Source organism: Clarias gariepinus, chromosome 1, assembly GCF_024256425.1.
Source record: "Clarias gariepinus isolate MV-2021 ecotype Netherlands chromosome 1, CGAR_prim_01v2, whole genome shotgun sequence".
NCBI lineage: Eukaryota > Metazoa > Chordata > Actinopteri > Siluriformes > Clariidae > Clarias > Clarias gariepinus.
The window spans coordinates 21,190,914-21,216,385 of NC_071100.1; the positions used below are offsets into that span (position 1 = coordinate 21,190,914).

At 36.2% G+C, this 25,472-nt stretch overlaps 1 protein-coding gene across 1 annotated transcript; it reads right to left on the reverse strand.

The window, feature by feature from the left end:
* Positions 1-526: 526 nt before the first annotated feature.
* LOC128527606 (butyrophilin subfamily 1 member A1-like) lies at positions 527-24,148 on the reverse strand. Its single transcript, XM_053500075.1, has 9 exons — positions 24,056-24,148; positions 23,004-23,354; positions 15,292-15,570; positions 14,486-14,587; positions 13,656-13,682; positions 12,956-12,982; positions 12,800-12,826; positions 9,087-9,113; positions 527-1,180 (listed from the first exon to the last, which is right to left on the reverse strand). Exons 1-9 carry the CDS (start codon positions 24,123-24,125, stop codon positions 651-653), a joined length of 1,440 nt encoding a protein of 479 aa, XP_053356050.1. The 5' UTR covers positions 24,126-24,148; the 3' UTR covers positions 527-650.
* Positions 24,149-25,472: the final 1,324 nt, after the last annotated feature.

Here is a 25,472-nt window from a genome sequence, read left to right on the forward strand (position 1 = left end):
GAAACAGGATCTTGCTTTTGTTTACGCACGCACACGTGTGTTATAATAAACAGGACGACTTTCACACACACACACACACACACACACACACACAATAAAAGATGTTTTACGCACACATGTGGACACAGTGTTACACACAGTGTAGTAAACAGTACACATGCGCAGGGATGTTGACTGTACGAGTGAGAGACGTGCACTCAGCAGGTGAGACGATTACCCACAATTCCCGCTTTCTCTCACACAGACAAACATGTTACATTCTTTCTCTCTCTCTCTCTCCTTTACACACATCCACATCCACACACACACACACACACACATGTTGTCTAGCGTTACACCCTGATAGATAAAGCTAATCGAGTCTGGAGCATGTTGTACCGCTTTACTGTATGTCTTGTCTCGTTATTAAATCACCTCTCTCTCTCTCTCTCACACACACACACACATATGTTAACTGTAACTCGTCGTTTATTAAAAGGTTTATTTTTAATTAAAAAAAATTTATTAAAGTTATTTGTTTAGGCAAAACATAAACACAAATAAAATAATAAAAACTGTAGAAATGTAAACATGTATTTTCTAAAATTAAACAGAAAAAGTTCTTATTTATTCTGACATTTAACAGATGATGAAATCTGTGAGGTGAAAATTCACTCAGTGTTACACACAGGAGAGATGATCAGTGGTTTATTATCCCAAGGACGGAAGTATGGATAGAGTTTCTCAGTGAAAGACTGACCAGTGAAAGAGTAGATATGAGATCTGGAGTTCACATCATAAAAGGAGACCAGACCCTCCTCATAATCCACAAACACCCCCACCTTCTCCACCTTCTCTCTCAGTGTGAGGGGGACACGGGGATCAGCATTAGCAACATATTCATTCTCATTCCTCAGCCACACAGTCCAGAATCCATCCTGAGGTCTTTCTGTAATCCACTCCTTCCTGTTAATGTTCTCTCTCACGACTCCTAATAGCCAAGCAGTTTTCCCGCTGACCTGCACCTCATAATAAAATCTCCCTGAGGAGAAACTCTGCTTTCCTACAACACAGCGATTATATTTAAACCTCTGTGGTGTATCAGGGAGATTCTGTCTCGTGTCTCCGTGTCTCACTTCTTTTCCATCACCAGACAGGATGAGTTCAGGATGAGCCGTATCAGGATCCAGAGTCACATCCACTGAGAGAAACACAGAGTGAGATGTGAGTTTCAGGTTAAAAAGATTAAATCATCATCAGTGGATCAGATTCATTAGGATTTATAAGAGGATTTGTGGAAAAGCCTGTACGAGCCTGTCAAAGACGAGAAATATTACGCTTAACTTCCGCAACTGTGTGTGTGTGTGTGTGTGTGTGAGAGAGAGAGAGAGAGAGAGAGAGAGAGCGCAAGAGTACATCGTGCTCGATGCTCGATTATCTTTGTCTAGCTCTGAGTAACCATGATGTTACAATAGAATGTGTTTGGTGTTGAATTTTGCAGCCTAAGTTTAAAACCTGAACACAGACTTCTGGAAATCTGATCATTCAAACTGAATCTGTGAAAACTGAAACAAATATGAAGCCTAATAAAATTTCCATTATTTCAAATTTAAAAATAAATAAATATAAATGTTTTATTCTTATATTTGACTATACAGCTCTTAATTTTTATATTATGAATAGCTTTAATACTTTAAATAAATATCCATATATACATAGACACTTATATATTCAAGAGACAACAGTTTTAATCTCCTTTATGTTAATCATATTAGTCAGTATAATATCAGTCAGTGCTTTTTAATGTTAAATAATCAGGTTTATTCAGTAATCAGCAGGAAGCAGTAAATATAATTACAGTCTGTAGTTCTTTACTTACAGTGTAGATGAAGTGAAATGTGTGATGTGGACGGGTGTGTACTGTTTCACCTGATGGGAAATCTCACTTCAGTATTAGATTTCATTTCTCTCATTATTCTAATTATTTTTAAATGATCAAATAATCATCCACTGTGTGTAGAACCACATTTATTAGTGCAAGAGTTTTAAACTATAAGTCACCCTGTATAAGAGAGTCTGCAGAATGCTATAAATGTAAATTTACAACTGTTATATTATTTGTCAGATGTCAGTGAAAGACCAGAACACTTACATTCCTGCAGAAACAATAACTGCAAAATAACCAGGTAATTTACTAATAAAGCTAATTCAGTTAATTGGGATTTTGTGTGTCTGTGTGTGTGTGTGTGTGTGTGTGTGTGTGTGTGTGTGTGTGTGTGTGCGTGCGTGCGTGCGTGTGTGACGTCTCCTCCAAGGATAGAACGGAAATGATCAAACTGTTCTTCTTAAATAAATCCTTACAGATAAAAGTAAATCAAACAAAGAATAAAAAATGATGTAAATGGTTATATGTGGTTCTTTAAAATGCTTGAACAAAAGAATGGAAATAGATCTCCATCCTCAAAAGGGAGCTGCACAACCAAAACACAATTATAGAGACTTTTAGAATGACATCATAACCTTCACCACTCACACTGACATCACACAGCTCATGTCCAGTTTCTCACAGATCACCTCTGAACTCTCACAGACAAGAGCAGAACAGAAACGAGTTGGAAGCGTGGAGTGCAGAGCTGTAAAGACATTTCCCAGCTCTACAAAAATTCCACCTTCCTACCACACAAAGACTTTCACCTGAACACCAAACAGAGAGTCAACACTGATATCAGCAGAGGATGTGATCTCATCCCCAATGTACACCTCGCTCACCACATCAGCATCACACCTAATCACCTGTATGACCATGTGCACCTGAATAACCACAGTGTCAAGGAGTACAATACAGTCGATTATATGATAACAGATTTAGACCCTTTAACTCCCAGTGCATTTAATGTTAAACCACTAACTCCTCTGTCTGATCACAGGGAAATTACTGTGTTTATGAAAAAGACAGAGACTGACACACACACACACACACACACACACACACACACACACACACAGTAAGCTGTACACAATCCAAACAAAAAAAAACCAAGATCTTCATTAAAACCGAAGACAGCTAGTCAAAGACAGTTCAAAAGGTACAAAAGAACTTAAAATTATCAAACTAGAAACACAGAGATCCAAATGACACTAACATACGCTTTCTTTACCATGAAACACTCAAATCATATAAACATAGACTCAGAACCAAAAGGCACCTCACACACACACACTTACAGAAACAACTGACACTAACTGAGGAGTCACTAAACACACACGAATTATGGAACAAACTGGAAGAAACTTTAAAAAGAGAGCATGAAGATCAGCCCATTTGAAACAGAGATATCTTTACTCATTTCCTAACACTCATTTTACCGACACAAACTCATAGCTAAATAACCTTAACAGACCCAGCCATGCAATTCTTTAAAACATTGTGTTTTAATGCAACTCCACCTGTGAAACACAAGACGGTGTATTAGGTCTAAAGTAGGTCTAAATGTGAGACAGTATACAATCCTAAATATGATTTACTAAGATATTAGCTGTAAGAAGATTAGGCTAATCAGGCTAACATCAGCACAATCCACATAGCTAACATCAGGATAAATACATGAACAGGAACTTAACAAACTGAAACTAAAGAAAGCTCTCTCTCTCTCACACACACACACACACACACACACACACACACACACACACACACTTTACTTTCATGTGGCAATACTGCTCTAAAATTTCTATATCCTTATAGAATATTTCAGTATCCTTAGAAACACTACAGAATGAATGAACTACTTTAACTATTCATTCATTTATAAATTTATAAAAAGTTTGTTGATTTAGTTTCTTTGTTTGTTGTTGTCTGTCCACAATTTCCCTGCTTCTATGGATTTTTAGAAGCATACTCCTTCCTACTCCTCTTACTCCTTCTGTCACTGCTTTAGAGCTTTAGAGCTTTCTGAGACTGGTGACAGGTGACAATTATGAAAAACAGGCATATAAAATGTCTTTTTGACACATTCTTCTGACTTTGAACTAAAATTATGGCAATTTTTTTTTAAACAGCATGTAGTTATGCAATAGTCTTCATATACGGTACATGCATACTTTTCTATTGTTTATTTTATTTTTAAAAATTCTAACTCTTTTAATTAATTATATATAAACATGTTAAAATGATGATTTAAATACTTATTCAAAACTTTACTTTGTTTAAAAAAATTATATTATGTGATAAAACCCTGCAAAATAAATGTGCCCAAAAAGAAACGTTATCTTTACATTTTTTATTAATGTTCTGGCTGTCATGTGAATAGAATTCATAGTAATAGGAATATAATATTTAATCATAATAGGGATATATACTTATATTGTAATATAATATTTGATGGTGAGAATGTTCCATGGCAGGGGAGTAATTTTAGCACATAACACCTCTCTGAATTCTGCGTTTGTTATTGACCATGAGACCGTTTGAATTATTGCATGTTGGCTTTGACTCACACATTTGCTGTGCATCACCATCAGAACTGTAAGAACTTTTCCACATTATTCATCAACTCTGCACTCAGGTCCTCCTTTCTCTCCTCACGGCAATACTGCCGAGTCTCACACTAATATAGTTAGCCTCATGTTAGCTTACTGTTTAGCAAACCTGACTACTGATTACACAGCCAGTTAGTATTTATCCTGATGTTAGCTAGCTGGATCATGCTGCTGTTAGCAAAACTATCTAACAGCTGATTCCAGTGTGTATTATTTGCCAAAGGCATCATGTAGCTATAAGCAATTATAACAGAACGACTCAGATCTCAAGAAATATTGCCATATTGACAATTTTTTTTGCCAGAGACTTTCTCTAAATTCAACTATCTACAATTAAAAATATATATATTTATGCATTGATCTACAACAACAACAACAATTTGTCAACATTTGTCCTGGGCCAAACAAGGAAAAATTTCTAGCCAACATGGTTACAATTGTAGTGTGTGTGTGTGTGCGCGTGTGAGAGGGTTGAGGAGGCATGGTTTGGACCACTCACTGTAGCCACCCCTCATTACTGAGTTTGTGTGTGTTTGTTTTATTTTCCTATTTTTGTTATTTCTTTTAAGGGCATCGGCTATTCTGGTAAGGAGTTTCAGAATTATTTAAAATTGTTTCAACTATTGTTGAACAATTTGATTTAATGCACATCTGTGGCTCATTTTGGATCTTCTTATGATTTGTTTGGCTTCCCAAAGCAAGGGCCAGTGTATTTTTGAATGTTTACCCGGTTAACATGTTTACCCGGTTTAACCGGTGAGTTATTTCTCACAAACGCATTTTGTCTCTCTCTCTCTGGGTGCATGCTGGGAGTGAGTGGGCGGAGCGCGTTTGAGTGTGAGTGCGAGCGTGTTTCAGCGTTCTAGCTCAAACGTTTTTATTTATTTATTTATTTTCTTACCTAAACCCTAATCCGCCGGCAGTGGCGGACTGGCCATCTGGAGCATGCATTGTGGGTAATGAGGTCTGGTGTGTGTGTGTGTGTGTGTGAAGTTGAACGCGAATGCGAGATGTAAGCTGGGATATAAAGTCTGAGTTTAGTTTTCTTTTCAGTAGTTTTTAGTTGGATTTAAGTGCGGGATCCACCTGAAAGTTTGTACTGAAGGCCAGGGGTAGCTCAGTGGTTAAGGCATTGGACTACGGTTCTGAAGATCCCAGGTTCAAAACCCCACAACCACCAAGTTGCCACTGTTGGGCCCTTGAGCAAGGCCCTTAACCCTCAACTGCTCAGATGTGTAATGAGATAAAAATGTAAGTCGCTCTGGATAAGAGCGTCTGCCAAATGCCTAAATGTAAATGTAAATGTACTGTAACCTGACAATGCAGCAAATAAAAAACGGGCTATAACGCTGCCGCGAGCAACATTACAAATATAGCGGAGGAGCTAACAGTGTTTTTATGTTACCGCGCGTGCGGATGTTTTGCCCTCCCTCGATATTAATTAGACACCTTCACTTTTAATTTACGGAGGGAGAGATATTGATCCTTTCTCGATGCAGCGAATTTTAGGTGTGAAGGAAAGTTCCAGTTCCGCTCTGACGGCTCTAACAGTGGAGAATTTTACATGGTATTTTAGCGGTCAATGTTTTTACTTCATGTTTGTACCCCAACACAGAGCAAGGATGTTCTTCTTGTAAACAGAAAGAGACAATATTTCATGCCTTTGCAGAGTGCTCCAGATTGCAACCACTTTTTACTCTTTTGAAAGCCTTATTTATTGATTTTACTGAGTTTTCTTTACTGAAGGCTTTTATCCTAGGGGTTAATATGGAGCGATATCCCGGACATTATTCAAAAGGAATTGCAAATTATATTCACAATTGCGTTTCCCATATGTGGACGCACAAAGTGTGCCATAATTCAAATGCAATTGCAAACTTTGCATTACCGTTTGCTGTTTCACCTTCATGAACGCACACTGACTGCCAAATTTCAAATGAAAAAGAAAAGTCCATTTGCATTTGTATTTCCCATGTCTTACAAGTCATGAACCTGCCATATTTAAATAGCAAAATCAATGACCACGTTTGCTTTTTCACTTTCTCCCCGTCGTGCGTCAAGTCGGCCAAAATTCAAATGCAATCACTAATCCATTTGCAATTGCATTTCCAACACGTTACACGGAAACCTGTCAATCAGCGTCAGGGGCGGGTTTATACTGTGGGGCGGGATTGTGTGGGGAAAGACGTCACTCGCAGTCGCCGACCAAGAGAGGGGAATTTCATAGCTATATCTATGGGGAATTTGAGATAAATTCCCCAATAAAGTTGTGTTATGCGCTAAAATGCCCCCTTTCACGGATTGCACCCCCTACAAAATCTTTATAAAATATATTAGGACATCATAATCAAAAATTCATATTATTATTATTATTATTATTATTATTATTATCAAATATATTATTACTATTATAATTATCCCTAGGCACGTGACATATTAATACACGAAATTAAGTATAATAATATTACAGAAAATTAAGACACGTAATACAAATTCTCATATAATGTTTTTTTTGTGGAACATTTATTTTGCAGGGGTTTGTCATGTAATACAAAAATGTTTACACTAAATAAATATTGTTTATAATGAAAAATTACACGACACGATTTTTATTATAAATAAGCAATATAAAAATATACATATATATGAAAAAAATATATAATTTATATATTTTTCCCTATACAACATGTCTTTTTTATATTGCTTATTTTATAATCAAATTCGTTTGGTGCAATTTGTAAATCATAAACCTATTAATTTATGTTCTAATATAATATTTGATAGAGGTTATGTGTGTGTGTGGGGGGGGGGGGTGGGGGATGGCAATCCGTGGCAGGGAGGCATTTTAGCGCATAACATTACAAAAAAAAAGTTCAATAGCTTTTTCGTTATGTGGATTACACATGTAAAACCAGTTGTACTATAATCCGCTATCAGTTTCAGTTTGATTTCTTTCTTTAAAAAAAAAAAAAAAAATGAATAAAAAAATTAACATTTTTTAAATGCTAAATTTCTATAGCAAAAAAGTTATTGAATTTTGTTGATTTGTAATTTTTGCAACTCATAATAGACTGCATTCATTTTTATACATATCTTTACAATTATTATTATTTTAATAATAAAAAACACCCTAACTCTCATTTAACAAATAATCTGTTTTATTGCCACAAGAATGTCTGTGTAATAATTTATTTTAAAATGTACATTGAAATAATTATTAATCAATTAAACAAAAAAATAAAATAAAAATCCATACTGTAGCCTAACAGTGTAGTACGTTTGATGTCCTGTGAAGTACAGTATTTCTCTGTAATCTTGTGTATTATTTTGTAAACAAATGGTTGGGTCTTTTTCATGCACTTTTTAGACGGTCCCTTAGTGACTCTATCGCTATAAAGCGCCGGTAAGCAGCGTTTTTGAAAGATTTAGCTCCAGCAGGCTGTAACAGGAGAAAATATTTATTTGTAAAAGCTTCTCTGTCCACTTCAGAGTAATAAAATATGCGATTTGTCATTTTTGTGTGTTTATTTCTAGATAAACAAATGAGATAATCTCGGTTCACCTCCATTGCTCTTGGTCGGCGACTGCGAGTGACGTCACTCCCCACACAATCCCGCCCCACAGTATAGACCCGCCCCTGACGCTGATTGACAGGTGTCTGTGTAATGTGTTGGAAATGCAATTGCAAATGGATTAGCGATTGCGTTTGAATTTTGGCCGGCTTGACGCGCGACACAGAGAGAGTGAAAAAGCAAACGTGGTCATTGATTTTGCTATTTAAATATGGCAGGTTCATGACTTGTAAGACATGGGAAATACAGATGCAAATGGACTTTTCTTTTTCATTTGAAATTTGGCAGTCAGTGTGCGTTCACGAAGGCGAAACAGCAAACGGTAATGCAAAGTTTGCAATTGCATTTGAATTATGGCACACTTTGTGCGTCCACATATGGGAAACGCAATTGCAAATGTCATTGTGCAATGTAATTTGCAATTCCTTTTAAATATTGTCCGGGATATCGCTCCATAGGTAAAATATACCCAGTGAACAAAAGAAAAAGTCAACTGCTAAACTACATTGTGGGCCAAGCAAAAATGGGCATATACTTAAGTCAAAGAAACAAAATCGATAAAAAAGTAAAATTTTAGTGTTGTGTCAGTCACAATTGCACTAATAAAATCAAGGGTTTTAATCTTTTTTTTAATAAGAAACAGAAAACCTTACAACCTTTGCGAATATTTGGTGATTTAATGAAGCACTTATAATTGAAAATGAGCTCTGTTTTACACACAACTTGTTTTAAAGATTTTTTATTATTTTTTGTAGTTCTATTTATTACAGTTATATATTTATTATTTAAATATTATTACTCCAAATTACTAATGGATAACTGTAAATAAAAGTCTTTTGTAAACTAAAAAAAATTCTCTCTCTCTCTAACATACACACACATGTGAATGCACACACGCACGCATAAACAGAATATAATAACTACAGAAGAGTCTGGGCCTGTTGCTGTTTTTCCTGATTTAACTGTAATGAAGATAAAATGTAAAATAGCTTTTACCTGCAGACGACTTCTTCGCTGCCAACACTGAAACATGAAATTAAGCAATATTATTCTTCATTAAATAAAATCTGGATTTAACTAAGTAAATAGTTAAGAGTCTTCCATTGGATGATTACTGTAGTTATTAATATGTTTTAGCTTTCAACGAGTTATTTAACCCTAACTGATGCAGTGAGTAGCTTCAAATTTCTTTAACAACCATGTTAGAAGACATGTCCTGTACATACAGACATATCCATGTGGCAAAGATTTCACTCTGTTTCAGAAGGGTCGAATTACTGACCTGCATTAAGCAAAGAAGACAAATAAGGAGCTTGCTGATACTTCTAAAATTGGGTTAATAACTGTAAAACGCATTATTAAAATCTGGAAGGATAGTAGTGAACCATAATCCTAGAGGAAGGATGTGAGAAAGTGTTGTGAGGAAATAAACATTTGTATCCACACTTGATGGTCTATTGAAAGCCAAGTAATTAAACAGGTAGAATCAGGTATGACTTCTGTTTGGATGGAATGAAAACCTGCACCACACTGACCTTTCTGGATCTAGTTTGACACCCCAACTTAAATGCTTGGAGAAATCAAATCATAAAAAAATACAGTATAAATAAAAAAAAAAAAAAAATAAACAATTGAACTCACAGCTATGTTTAATAGTGAAAGTAAGAGCATTTCCACACACATACAATTTGAAGAAAACTAAAGGGATTTGGACTGAACAGTTGTGTGGCTGTGTATTGGGCAAAAAATGCTTAAATTTCCTAGAGAGCATAAAGAATGAAGCATTGAAAAAAGTCCATGTTGTCTGAGGAGTCCAGATTTCCTCTTTGCTCTGTTACAGGCAGAGGGTAGTCACACCAAATACTGACTTAATTAGAATTTTTGTCCTGTTCATGTACTTTCCAATTAGCAAATTAATAAAAATAAACTGTTAACACATATTTTTGAAAGCATTCTTACTCTACAGCATTTTTTTCACACCTGTCTAAAACATTTGCACAGTATGGTATGTTGTTATCTTTCGGCTGCTCCCATTGAGGGGTCACCACAGAGGACCATCTGTCCCGCACACACAACTTGGCACAGATTTTATGCCGGATGCCCTTCCTGATGCAACCCTCCCATTTTATCCATGTCTGGGACCGGCACTGTGGCTGGATTTTGGGCATTAAGAAGGAAATAGAAACAGTGCCTGTTTCTCAGATTGTCTTTGCCCCTTGGATTATCATGGGTGTCTGGATTTACTCCTGTGCATGACCTAGCCTATTTTTTTCTTTTACTTAAAGGTCCTACACATCATATTTTTCATTAAATGTTAATATGATCTTTAGGGTCCTAATGAAAAGTTTGTATTATACGTTAATTAAAAATTCAAAATCATTGTGTAAAAAAACACTAATTTTACCTGGTAAAAACGAGCTCTGTTCTCAGCAACCTGTTTCAGTACATGCTAATTTAAATGCTCATGACCTCTGCTGAGCCCGCCCCCCCCCCCCCCCCAGTTCTGTGGGGCGTGTCTTCACAACACACGTGGGGTATAGCCACGGAAGTGTAGTCCAGTGCGGGCAATGCTTTGGACTGCATTACCCACAAAGCATTGCACACAACGCAGTGCTTTGTGGGTAATGCAGTCCAAACTGGAAAACGCTGGATTATAGAGCCTGAGCCTGTTTTCTTCAGTCGTTTTTGGTTTGATTTAAGTACGGAACCTCTGCGAAAGTTTGTAATATCGCCTGACAACGCAGAAATTAAAAGAATGGACATACATCGACCCGTTTGTCTTTCTCATCACTGCATGTGCATGAATTAACGGGCTGTTGCGCTGCCGCGAGCAACAACAAGAAAAGCGGAGAAGCTTACTGAGAGAGATACGGACGCGATGTGTTTACTGATGTGTTTACATGACTTCTTAATCTTCGACAGACATCGTTATAAACCATCTAACGTTACAAAGGTAAGCATAATATAGTTTTCCGACTACGTACACAGTTTGCAACTAGACAATCACCTTAATGCATTGTTTATTATAAACGGGCGATTAGGGATTATATAGAGACGGATGTACACAGAGAAGAAGCCATAACCATGTTCTATGAGAGTATAAGTTAACTTACACTCCGCATTCATCGTGATTGTTAGAAAAGGCGATCTGCAAAGAGTCATAGAAAAATAAATTACTCACTAAGCCTGATGAAGATAAAGCAGGAACACGAAGCGTTAGTACAGATCCATTTTTCAGGAGCAGCTTCCTAGTAAAACCAGCTTTATACTGACCCACGTTTATAAAGCAGTCTGGTGAAAAATGATTATCGCAAACATGAACGCATTTAGGTAAATCAGCGGGGACGTTAGCTTTAAAAACTAAATTCAGCCACTGCGTCCTTAGTGGCTCAGATACCTAACCCTAGGTAGGTACCCTAGGTCATTAACCCTAGGTAGTGAATGACAACTGCTGTGTTCGCTATTACACCCAACAACTGTACACAACACTCGCTTAGGCGCCATTTTGCTCCAGCGGCGAAAAACAATGGCCGACAGCTTCTTCTCACTCGGGGCGGGTCTTTGCTAAAACACCAGTGTCAATCAACTATAGTAGGAGCGGCCTCTTGTGGTGTGGCATCACATCGACAGGCATTTGTGATTAGCCTGATTTCAGAAGGGGCATGTTATTGTAATAAATGAAAATAAAACCACTGGGCGGCTCTTTATCATCGTAGAGTGGTTGTGTACGCACTCTCCTAACACACGGTTCAGTCCAAACAGCTTAAAATAGTGCATGTAGTCCTGTATGACCCCTTTAAATCACGCTTCCCGATTTGCATTAGCTGCTGGACTCGCTCTGATTATGATTCGGAGTTGTTTAACTAACTTTGATTTTGGATTATATATATACTGTACACCCGGCTATTGACCCTGCCTGAACTAATCACTCTGTTGTGGATAATTCGTGTGGATGCTTCCCCTTTTTGCGGATATCTGTCAAGAGTGTTTCATGTAAGTGAATTAACCTGCTTGATTGGCTTTGGAGGGTAAGAGGTTAGCTCAGTGGTTAAGGCGTGGACCAATGGTTCTGAATATCTCAGTTTCAAACCCACACAACCACCAAATTGATACTGTTGGACCCTTGAGCAAGGCCTTCAACTGCTCAGATCTATAATGAGACGAAAATGCAAGTTGCTCTGGATAAGGGTGTCTGCTAAATGCTGTAATGTAATGCTCAAGTTGTTTTTCTTTATTCACTCTCTAAGAGGTGAGTTGAACATTGGATTAGTGACTATGTTCATTCCATCTTTGATCAAATACTTTCTGCATTACTCAGGAGATTTTTCCTTATGCTCCGAATCCGGGTGCACATTGACTCACCACAGGTTGTCACTTTCTTCTCATTCATTGCTTAAACGTGCATTATTCTGTCAACTTCACTCTGCAGGAATCATCTAAACTCCTGTGTCTGCCTTTGATACCAATTCTGTCTCGTCCTTGACAATTTATGCAGAGGTCAGGAGCAGATAGAGACTTGTTCTAAGTGTGTTATGCTGCTAAAGAAGAAACAATTTAAAAAGATGCCCCGTGCCCAATGCAAATGCAAGGAATGCACCAATCCATTTCTTTTTATACATAAATATAAAATTTTCTACTCACTTTCAAAATTAAAATGAATAAATAAAATCAAAAAAAGTATTAAACATTATAGAAACAGGTGTAATTACCATGCTTCATCCTTTCACTCTGCAGCTCTGGCAATATAACAAAAGTTAACATTAGATTCTGTGTTTTTAAGCTTCTAGAATACTGGTTTAATACATTATTATTATTTTTCCATGGTATTATCTTACTACAGTATGTGGTGTTTAAATGATTGTTACCTGCAAAGTTCTTCTTATCTGTAAACTCTGTAAAACACACAATTATGCAATGTTTTGTGTTTATCCAAATACACTTAGATATACACTACCGTTCAAAAGTTTTAGAACTTGCAAATTTATTTTGTTTTTTTTTTTGTTTAGTGATTTATTTTTTACATTCTACAACAATACTGGGGATTTCAAAACTACAAAATAACACATATGGAATTAGGTAATTACGTTACAACAACAAAAACAACAGTTAGTTGTTATTTTAAGACACAGAGGTCAGCCTTTCTGTAATAGTTCTTGCAAGAACAGTATTGTCAGGTGCATTTGCAAAATCCGTCAAGCACCATAATGAAACTGGCTCTCATGAAGGCCATCCCAGGAGGGCGAGACCAAAACCTACCTCTGCCACAGACGAGAAGTTCATTTAGAGTTATCAGCCTGAAAAATGACCAATTAACAGCACCTCAGATTAAAGGTGTTATGAAGTCTTTACAGAGTATAAGTAGCAGAAACATCTCAATATCAACTGTTCAAGGAGATTAATGCATTTTTTTGGATGCCTTCAGCATTCCTTTACAATGTAAAAAGAAATGAAAATGGAGTTAGAAAGTGTTCTAAAACTTTTGAACGGTAGTGTACATAAGTAATATTCATCCTGTCTAAAAATACAAATCAAATTAATCAACTTGTAATATACAAAAATAATTACCACGTTCCACCTTCTGTCTCTCCAGCTCTGAAAAAAAGGGGTAAATATCAGAGCCTGTTCTTTGACACTTGGAAGATTTTGTTTAAATTGTTACAATTTTCTGTTTACTAGCTGTTTATATGGAATACAATAATAGTATAAAATAAAAAAATAAAAAACATCTTTCTATTTTCTACTTTACAGTACATTTACATAAACAGCAGAACTTTACCTACATAAAGCCATATAATATAAGTGTTATAAGTTTTTGCAAATTCTTGATTTTTACTATGTTGCAGATTTGTCACACTTAATTGTTTAAGATCTTAAAATAAATTGATATAAGACAAGGCAGTATATAAAAAAAAAGACAAGAACAACAAAAATGTTTTAAGGGATTTTGTGCCAAATATGCACTATGCAAAATAAATTGCAAAAATAAAAGATTTCTAAGAGAACTATATTAACATATGTGATTACAAACACCTATTCAGACAGGATATGTAACATTTCGAGTTTCATCAATCAGTAAAAATTGTCTTTCTGTCAGATACTGTAGATCTTGTTTTTATGTATACGTTTCTCACAGTTTTATTCAAATACTTGTGAAGAAGAGAGCCACAGTACAGTAGATGAGATATTTGCTATTTTGCAAAATTCTACTGTACTTTGTGAGACAAATAAAAAATAAACTATAGTTTTGTAACGATTTAATGTTACAACCAGCTACACATACTATACAGTGCTACATGTATTAGTTTGCTCCTGCTTAGCTAACCTGGGCTAAAACAATGGCACAACCTGCATTATAATTTAAGCTTATTATAATATTAAAATAATTCAAATATTACCTTTCTTGTGTAAGATAATTGCAGTTACTATCCATCCGACAGCAATAAAAAATGCTGAAACTGAAAGGCCGACAAGCCACTTCCAAGTTTCAAAGACTTTACCTAAAATTAAAGTACATTAATCAAATATTACCAAATACTTTAAGAAACTAGAAAATAGTTAATCAATAACTTTAAAATATCCTTTTGCCAATAAATAGATAAACGCCCTTGAGCCCTGTTCATAATACTTCTGTTTCATTATTAATATCTCACCTGTACACCTGATGATTACAGTAGAACTTTATTCAACACCACAGTGTACAGTATGTTACTCACCATACACGTTAATAAAAAACTGTACACCTAATAATTTATGCACTTATCCAATCAGTCAATTATATAAATCATATCACAATAGCACAATGCATAAAATTATGCAGATACAGCTCAAAAGTTGTTTTACTTCATACTCCATAACAGTGAACTGAACATAACTTCAGAAACAGTGAAAATGTAATTCCTGTAACTTTAAACGTAGCATGATTGTTGGCACCAGATGGGCTGGTTTGAGTATTTCAGAAACTGTTGATCTCCAAAGAATTTCAAACACAGCAGTCTATAGCATTTTCACTGAAGTCATTTTAATGTTTCTTCATTTTAATGTTTAATGTGAATATTAACTGAGTAATCCGTATCTACATGATGTGATGCATTGTGCTGCTGAGATAAGTGCATAATAAACCATGTACAGGTACTGTATTCCTATTAAAGTGGACAGTGAGTATAAGATTTTTTATTTTTTATTTTTTTGCATTGACACTTACGACTTATGAAAACATTTGCTTCCAACACGTGAAGGTTTTGTAGAAGTCTGCAGTAATATCTGTTGGAGTCACTATAATCGTAAACAGTAATGCGGCGTTTTACAGTGAAGCCCTCAGTCTCTCTGTGTATCTGTGTCTCTTCAGCAGGCAGAATGTTTTCTTCTCTGTCTTGCCACTGAACCTCAGGTTCAGGTTTCCAGCCTCTGGACTCACACACTAGATTAACCCCTCCTGAGTTATCATAACTCTCCATCATTATCACTGGGTGGCTTCCCTGAGCTATAAACAATACATAAAAATATAATTTTAAATATAGTGAAAGTAAATTCAACATTTAATTAAACATTAAATAAAATAAGAAAGATAACATGTAATAAATATATATTATAGGTTATTATTTAATGGTAATTTTCAAATTAAAGATGTATTTGAATTAAACTTTATTTTATTACTTTATTCTTTATCTTTGGTTAAAAGCATGCAATTTAAAATTGTGATGGTGTTATACATTAAATTAGCTAATTATTAACTATTATTAAATTAGCACCCTTCCGGTAATCCTCTGTGAATCCTCTGTGTTTTCTTTGTCTTGTGCAGTGGATCTGTCTTTCACAATTTGAGCCCAAACTCATCTAACCACACAGTGCAGGAAATCAGAAAGAATTGATCAAACATTTTAGAGAGCGGGAATCTTGGTGCATTTTCTACTTATTAGTAAAATGATTTATCTAGATTTAGACTATTCGTTACAGACTTTTATTTTACAACAGTGTTTACATTTCCTGTTTTATTTCCTGTTTGGTGTTCAGCTGTTTCTGGTTAGGCCGGTCTAGTAGCATTATTTGTGACATAATCGGTACAAACTTAGCCAGTCTGTGAAGACCAGTCACTGTTTTCTACATAAAATCATGTATTATGTACACCTTGCATCTCTTTTTAAAATTGAAGATTAGAGTCCATATATTTTTGTAAGTTGCTTGTTTGAACGTTTTAGAAGCAGATGGATAACAGCTTGTTAATGATAATAATAATAATAATAATAATAATAATAATAATAAGAAGAAGCAGAAGAAGAAGAAGTTAGTTTGCCCCAATAATTGAAGTATCAGGAGATAATATTGCTTTACAGTAAATGGCCTGTTTTGTGGAATCCTTCAGTGGAGCCCATATTTATAGGTTTTCATAGACCTGTAATGACGAATAATGAGTGTTTGGTGAGGATCGTTCATTACTAGTTTTGCATTGAAAGCAGCTTCAAACTGAACCATGTAAGTTATAAATGAAAAAAGTCACGAACTTCAATATAGACTAAACACATGGTTTCAAACGGTGTGTGAAAAATGTACAAAATAATAATAATAATAATAATCATCATCATTATCATTATCTTTTGTAAAAGCATCAGCGTCTATTGATATTTCATCATAAGTATTTTTGTTTCAAGTCATTTGAACTTGATCCCCAATCAGAAATTATGTTACAAGTTAAGGTACTGAATACCAGGTTATTTTGTTTATATCCAATGGGTGATTCTACTGCTTTTCTTTGTTCAACAGAGCAGTAGTAGCAATGTACTGTATGTTAAGGCTCTGGGTTAGTGATCAGACAGTTGGCAGACCCTTGAGCAAGGCCCTCAACCCTGTCTCCTTTAGGGGTGCTGTAACATGGCTGACCCTGTGCTCTGACCCCTGCTTCTTAACATTCTGTGATACGCAAGGAAAATAATTTCATTATGCTGTAAAGCAGACGTAGCTGGATTTATACAGTATTGACAACAGAGATAGTTTATTAATTCTCTGCATGCAGTAATAGCAAAAATGATTTCCATAATTTATTATTATTAGTATTATTATAATATAGTATTATTATTGCATTACAGCTCTGCCTGTGCGTACAACATGTGATTTTACTTATTAGTTGTGCTAATTGCAATTGGCTTGTTTAGTTAACGTATGGCACAAATGTGTAGCAGAACCTTGACTTTTTGAAACCAGGGTGTCCTCCTCTGCAAAAAATGACTGAAACTAGGGATTGTGCAAGTGAATTGTAAGTTAGAGCCAGTGGTGGCTCAAACTGTTAAGGCCCTGTGTTACTATTGGAAGTTTGGAGGTTCAATCCCCAGCACTACCAGTTGCCACTGTTGAGCCCTTGAACAAGGCCCTTAACCCTGTCTGCTCCAGAGGTGCTGTATCCTGGCTGACCCTGCGTTCTGACCTCAGCTTTCTAACCGGGATTTTTTTTTTTTTAATTCACTGCGCTGTAAAGTACATGTGACAAGTAATTTAATCGTAACTTCCATGTGCAAATATCTGTACATGATCTTCAGGAAGCAATCAAGCAGGCATGGATTAACCAATTCCCCCAACAGTACTGCAGGTGTCTTTTTGACTCTATGCTCAGCTGTTTCCAGCAGGTTTTGAACTATAAAGGACTTCATACTAAATATTCATTACTCAATATTTCATAGCAATTTCATAGCATAAAACAAATTATTTTTATTATCTTGGTTGTCATTATTTTAAAAATGTAAGAATGCCATTTAAACTTTGAAATGCACTTTTGTCTCAATACTTTTGGCAACCACTGTAGATCAGCATATTTATTTCAGACACTTTGATAAAGAACAATGAAAATAACAGATACACATATAATACAAAAAAAAAACAAACACATAACTTACATACTTCCATTTTGTTACATTTTACAAACTGTTTGATAATGTATCTTATTTTTTTATGTGCTGTAAATGTTCAAACCCCACAACCACCAAGTTGCCACTGCTGGGCCCTTGAGCGCGGCGCTTAACCCTTAACTGCTCAGATGTGTAATGAGATAAAAATGTAAGTCGCTCTGGATAAGAGCGTCTGCCAAATGCCTAAATGTAAATGTTAACATTTGTGATGTGTGTGTGTGTATGTGTGAGTGTGAGAGTGCATTTGTGATGTGTATGTGTGTACAATAGGCCACAGATGCTGGAAGAAAAGCATCACACTGTGATGTCACTGAATATAATGCCACTAAATATAATGCCACACAGAAAGTTATTAATCACTTTTCAGCATAAGTTTAAGGCATCGTCACAGCTGTTAAGATAACAAAAATAACTCTACAATTTTGCATCCTCCATGTCTTTAGATCCCACAGGCCCCGTTTGGTTACCATTGTAAAAATTCCCTAGGAGGAGTATATCAAAATATTTGTTCCTTTAATTTATGCAACTAGTTCTATATTTGGAAATACCTTACTGTGCGTTTGTGGATCTTACTTTCTTTTTGTGGAAGTTTATTTGTATATTGTTTATTTGTGTATCTTCTGATACGCTATAATCCACCACGCTCCTTAAGATCACAAAACTCTGGACTTCTGGTAATTCCCAGAATTTTAAAATCTACAAAAGGGGGCAGGGCATTTTCATATTTAGCTCCAAAACTTTGGAATAGCCTTCCAGACAGTGTTCGGGGAGCAAACACGGTTTCCCAATTCAAAAGTAGACTCAAGACGCATCTCTTTAATCTCTTAACTCATCCCATAACCTCATACTCCAGTACACCTATCCTGAATGGCAACTACGCTAATTCTATCCACCTTTTCTGTATTTTCCCACCCATCCTGAGGCATCTGGAGACTGTACCAGCTTCAGTAGACAAAGGCCAACCCTGTGAGGATCCTGAGGCATCCAGAGAAGGACCAGCTCCAGCTGGATTCTGCTTTATGATGGCTGGAGCTACACATCCTGCTCCTGTGCTTCCAGTGACCCCGACCCCATCTGCCCTCTGCACCTACTGACTCCCTGTGCTGAAGTGGACTTCATGTTAATCTACACAACTTCTGTTATATTAAACTTTCACCTGCACAACAAACATGATGTTATTTCTATCTGTTATCACCCAGATGAGGATGGGTTCCCTGTTGAGACTGGTTCCTCTCAAGGTTTCTTCCTATTGCCATCTTAGGGAGTTTTTCCTTGCCACCGTTGCCGTCACCCTTGGCTTGTCATCAGAGACATTTCATTCATCATTCATTTATCTAATTATTATCTAGACACATTTTTCTCACACATACTGTACACACTGCCAAATATTTTCTTTTCTTTTCTTTTCTAAAAAATAAATAAATTCTTTATTTTTTTGCGAAGCTGCTTTGAGACAATGACCATTGTTAAAAGTGCTATATAAATAAAATTGAATTGAATTGAATTAAATATTACGCAACAAAAATACTCATGAAAAGCATATAATTTCTGGAACAAAATTTCATGCAGTGTAAATAATAATGTGATGATTAATAAACAGTTGCCTATTTTATGCAATTGCATACACTCACCTTCCACTTTTGCTTTACATACAGCTGTACACTTATGCAAAAAAATCATGAATGTGCAGGTCAAGAGCTTTACACTTTACACAGTTAATGTTCATAGCAAACATCAGGCTAGAAATCAATGGGGAAAAGTAGTGTTGTAAATCTTGGTGACATTAAAAATGGCATGGATGTTGGTGCCTAATAAGATACTTTACATACAATATTTCAGAACTCACTCATCTTATAACTTTAAGTGAGCTTATTTGGATGGAAACACCTTGTTTATAAGAGTGGTCAGGGGAAAATGGCCAGATCATTTAAATCTGCCAGGAAGGACATCTCAAATAATCACTATTTACAACTGTGAGAAAAACATCTGGACAAAGTTTTGCACAGTGCCACAATAATGTTTTTATTATTTTTATCTTAGTTCAATTTATGACATAAAAAGTAACTATACACCAATGTTTGCTGAATTTTTTTTCCATTTCCAAGAGAGACTGTGTTAACATCTTTTCAATAAAAAAAATCACCAAAATTTTATTTATCAATGGGTGCATAAACTTTTGCATAAGACTGTAACCCGAGCAAATACAAAACACATTTTTTATATGATGATTTCATTTATTAAGCGAAAAAAGCTGTCCAATCTTTTTTTTTTTTTCAGCTATTCCCTTTCAGGGGTCACCACAGTGAATCATCCATCTAACCCTATCCTCTGCATTCTCTTTTCTCACACCAACTAACTTCATGTCCTCTCTTACTGCATCCATAAATCTTCTCTTTGGTCTTTCTTTGGACCTCTTGCCTGGCAGTTTCAACCTCAACATCTTCATCTTTGCTACCACTCGCTCTGCCTTCTGTCCTTTCTTTAGTGCCACTGTCTCTAAGCTGTAGAGCATTGCTGGTCTCACCCCTGTCTTGTACACCTTTCCATTATTTCTTGCTGATACTTTTTTGTCGCATTACACACCTGACACTTTTCTCCATCCATTTCACCCTCTTTACCTCTGCCCCCTGAAGCCTTACCATTCCACTTCACACAATTCCTCTAATTCACACACATGTTTTCTGTTTTGCTGCGGCGAACCTTCATTCCTCTGCTTTCCAGAGCATACAGTACGTCCACCTCTCTAGATTTTTCTCCACCTGTTCCCTGCTCTCGCTACAAAGCACAATGTCATCTGCAAACATCATTTTCCATGGAGACTCCTGTCTAACCTTATTTGTCATCATGTCCTTTACCATAGAAAACAAAAAAGGGCTTATAGCCGATCCTTGATGCAGACCCATCTCCACCTTGAACTTTTCTGTTACACCTAAAGTACATCTCACCACTGTCTTACAGTTTTCATACATGTCCTGCACCACTCTAACATACTTCTCTGCCACTCCAGACTTCCTCATACAACACTACAGCTCCTCTCTCGGCACCCTGTCATACCCTTTCTCTAAATCTACAAAGACACAATGCAACTCCCTATTACCTTCTCTGTAATTCTCCATCAGCATCCTCAAAGCAAATACTGCATCTGTTATACACTTTCTAGGCATGAAATCATATTGCTGCTCACCTTTGCCCTTAAAAATGTCCACTAATCTTTCCCAAATCTTCATTGTATGGCTTATCAGCTTTACTCCTCTGTAGTTGCCACAGCTCTGCACATCCCCCTTGTTCTTACACTTCTCCTTCATTCCTCTGGGATTCTCTTACTCTCCAAAATCTTGTTTAACAGACTAGTCCAAACCTACCTGGCCCTATGTGAAACAGTAACTGTTCCTAAAACTGTTCCTAACTACAATCTACTTCCTCCTAATCTAACAACTGCAATCGAGCGTCTGTAATAACTGGCAAATAGTTTTTTTGGCCAGTTCTTCTTTGCAGTATTGTTTTAATTCAGAGGCACTGAAGGATTTTCAAACATGAACGGCGTGTTTTTAGGTCATTTCAATCGGACTCTAGTCCAGATTTTGACTAGGCCCCTCCAAAACCTTTTTCTTTTTTCTTTTGAGCCATTCAGAGGTGGACCTGCTGGGTGTTTCGATTCATTGTCCAGCTGCATAATCCAAGTGTGGTTCACCACAAACTGACGGCCGGACATTCTTCTTCAGGAGTGCGGAATTCATGTTTCCATCAATTATGGCAAGTTGGCCAGGTCCCGAAGCTGAAAAGCAGCCCCAGACTATCACACTACCACCACCATGTTAGACTGTTTGTACATGATGTATGATGTTCTTTTTATGAAAGAATCTTAGTTTTATGCCAGATGCTATGGGACACACACCTTCCAAAAAGTTGGCAGCAACTTTTGTCTCATCAGTTCACAGAACATTTGCCCAAAAGTCTTGAGGATAATCAAGATATTGTTTGGCAAATGTGGGACGAGTCTTTATGTTCTTTTTGGCCATTTTTGCCCAGACACTTTATTATTGTTGAATCATGGACATGAACTTGACTTAGGGAAGTAAGGTCTGCAGTTCTTTAGATGTTGTTCTGGGCTCTTTATTAAGGAATTTGTTACTCCATTCACTTTTTACATATAGAGCCAGGTAGGTTTGGACAGTTTTTTTCCCTTAATAAATGAAATCATAATTTAAAACTGCATTATGTTTTTATTCAGGTTATCTTTACATAATGCTATTATCTCATTCATTTATGTCTGACAAATACGCGAAAAATAAAAATTCAGGATGGGGGCAAATCGTTTTTCACAGCACTTTTGGTGGGGTGGTGAAGGGGTGGCAAAACGTTTTTGTCAGAGTGGCGTGGGAGGTCGGTTTACAGTGAGGGAGGTGTGTATAAATGAATAAATAAATAAATAAATATTTTTCAATCGCAGCATACATGTATTGATTACTGATTTTACATTTGATAAATGAGGAAAAAAAACACTTATCATAAAAAACAACTTTACTTATTGAAATTTGTGTGGGGATGGGCTCCAGGCCCCCTGCGACCCTGAATACAGGATAAAGCGGTATAGATGATGAGTGAGTAAAATTTGTGTTACTGAACTAAAACTTTTATGACCAGAGAAGAAAATCATGCTATGATGTCCAACTGCAACTACAGTAGGATCATCTTCACCTGCCACACATCATCCCCTGCTTCTGTTCATCACTCTGATTCAGTTGCACCCTCATCTTCATCTCTCACATTCATTTCTACATCCCTTCCCTCATTTTCTTATTTCAATCATCTGTGTTCTTCTTCTTTTTAATCAATCAGTGAGCAAACAATTGTAAAACATCCTTAATGGTAAATCTGAAATACTACAATTAAAAATAAAGGTGGCTGCAATGTAACTACAAAATTTGTACACAAACCATTTGGTTATATTATTAAGAGAAAATCTAATAAATTGTAGCAGTCATTGTAAAAAAAACTTCAGTGTAGAAGTGAAACTTACCCTCAACAGTAAAATGAATAATGATGTCATCAGACCAGGATTTGTCTTCAATGAGACACTGATATTCTCCTTCATCAGAGACTCTGAGAGCTGAGAGTTTGAGTGAAGCGTTGCCCTTCTGTAGCTCCTCTTTGAACAGTGATGTTCTCGCTCTGTAGGATTCAGCCTGATCTTCATTTCTGTCTTTGTGATCCTCATAGAGATGCACTAATGTGTCTCCCACATCTAGTCTGACCCATTGCACTCTCATGTCCACAGCGCTGGTGCTGGGTTTGATAAAACAGGGCAGAACCAGGTCTTTACCAGCTACAGCATGAAGAGGAGCATCTGGACCAAACACCTTTAAACTCTCTGTAACACAAATGCTATATATCACTATACACTTTTATTGTGTATTCATATTCACTATGGGTTATGGTGTCAAAATGTAAAGCCTTTAAAATAAATAAATAAATAAAATCCCATAATATGTTCCTGTCTCAGAAAACTACAGTATGTTAATATATTACAATAGAGTTACATTTGTCGTAGGCAATTCTTTCCCAACCACAAAAGACACCATCATGCACATTTCTGAATTTTTCCCTAATTAGTTCTCTTATAGCATTTTTTTTTAACTCCAGTCCCGGAGCACTTTATAGTGCTTTCTCAGCTCAGAGCACACCTGATTTAACTACAGAACTAATTAACAGCCTATTATTTAAAGTTCGTGTAGTACTCGGGAAAACACAGGGAAAACACTAAAATATGCAGAGCATTGGTTCTACAGGAATAAGAACTGAGAACCAATGCCTTACAGCAGTTCTGCCATTTACACCTTTCTGCCATTTGTCATGTTTCTCTGAGTGGTGAGACACACACTAGGGCTCAGTTACAGAGTTACACATCGCTGTTTACAAGAACAGAAACAGCTTTTACAATAATTAATGTACAACACTATTGATAAAACTTGACGTGTGAAAACAACCTTGGAATTCAGAGTATGTTGCTTACAACACACACACACACACACACACACACACACACACAAAGAGAGAGTTTTCATACTGTACCTGATTGAAGATCCATAAAGCTGTAGAGAATCTGGAGAGTCAGAAACATCAACGAAAGACAGTTTGTCATTATTGCTAAATAATATTTAACAAATTACTGTACTAAGTGCGTACTAAGAACAATGAAGTAAAAAAAAACACCCAAGTCTGTTTGTTCTGAAATGCAGTATCAGTTTGATGTACTGCACTTTCGTTTGTGTAACCTGTCTAACCTGTTTTTTTTTTTTAATGGCAAGACTCAACACTCACATTAATCAAAGTATGCTATGACTTATGGTTGTGTCTTTGAGACAGTTTTGATTGACTGAATTTGCAATACTGAACCTAAATTTTTCAATTTCTTAAAAACAAATCCATTCACTCATCGTCTGTACTGCTTGATCCTATGTACAGGGTCGCAGGGGCCTGGAGCCTATGCCAGGAGACCTACGGCACGAGGCCACTCCATTGCTGGGCACACACACATACACACACTCACATGTTCATTCACACACAATGGGCAATTTGGGAACTCCAATTAGCATGTCTTTAGACTGTGGAAGGTAACCAGAGTACCGTAGAACATGCAAACTCCATGCACACAAACCCGAGGTGGGAATTGAACCTGGACCCTAGAGGTGCAAGGCGACAGGGCTAACTACTAAGCCACTGTGCTGTTTACATAGTAGTATTATTAGTATTATTATTATTATTATTATTTTTAATTATGAGTATTTATTTATTCATTTCATTATTGTTTTTTTAATTGGGATGTTGATTATAAGAGTAATGCCTTTTTTCCTCCTGTATGTACTGTATATGTAGCCTACCAATGGATTACCCATTTTTTACAATTATATTTAAAACATTTAGCAGATACAGTACACTTATGATGCACACAAACTTACCATTACATTTTTATGTTAAAATGTTATTTTGTGCAGTGTGTGTTTGTAGGGGAAACATGAATTTGCCCTATAATGATCGAGCATCAGGAACGTTATTCTGTGAAATTTGTCATGTTAAGTAATAAATATCTGCTAAATGTCCATAATTCATCTGTGCTAGAAGTCATATGCTCTTTGTTTCAGTATCATTATCTGTATTTAACTGTATTTGTAATGATGGGAAGATGTTGTTGCATCAGCACATCACATGACTGTAATGGTTTAAAAAAAAGTATAAGCTGAAATGGATGATTATAACTTTGTCTCATAATCTGTAGCCTACTAATGGATTAACAGTAGCAGAAGCATTGTTAACATATTCCTAACAAATTTAAGACAAAGGCAATAAATTCATGTTCATTTATGTATCTACTCAGGTCATGCCCTTTCAGTGTGATAGGTACGTGGTGAAAAGTTACTGTGTTGTCTATTTATGTCACAGCCCTTTTTTTGTGCATCACAAATGTATCTGCTAAATGTTGTCAATGTAC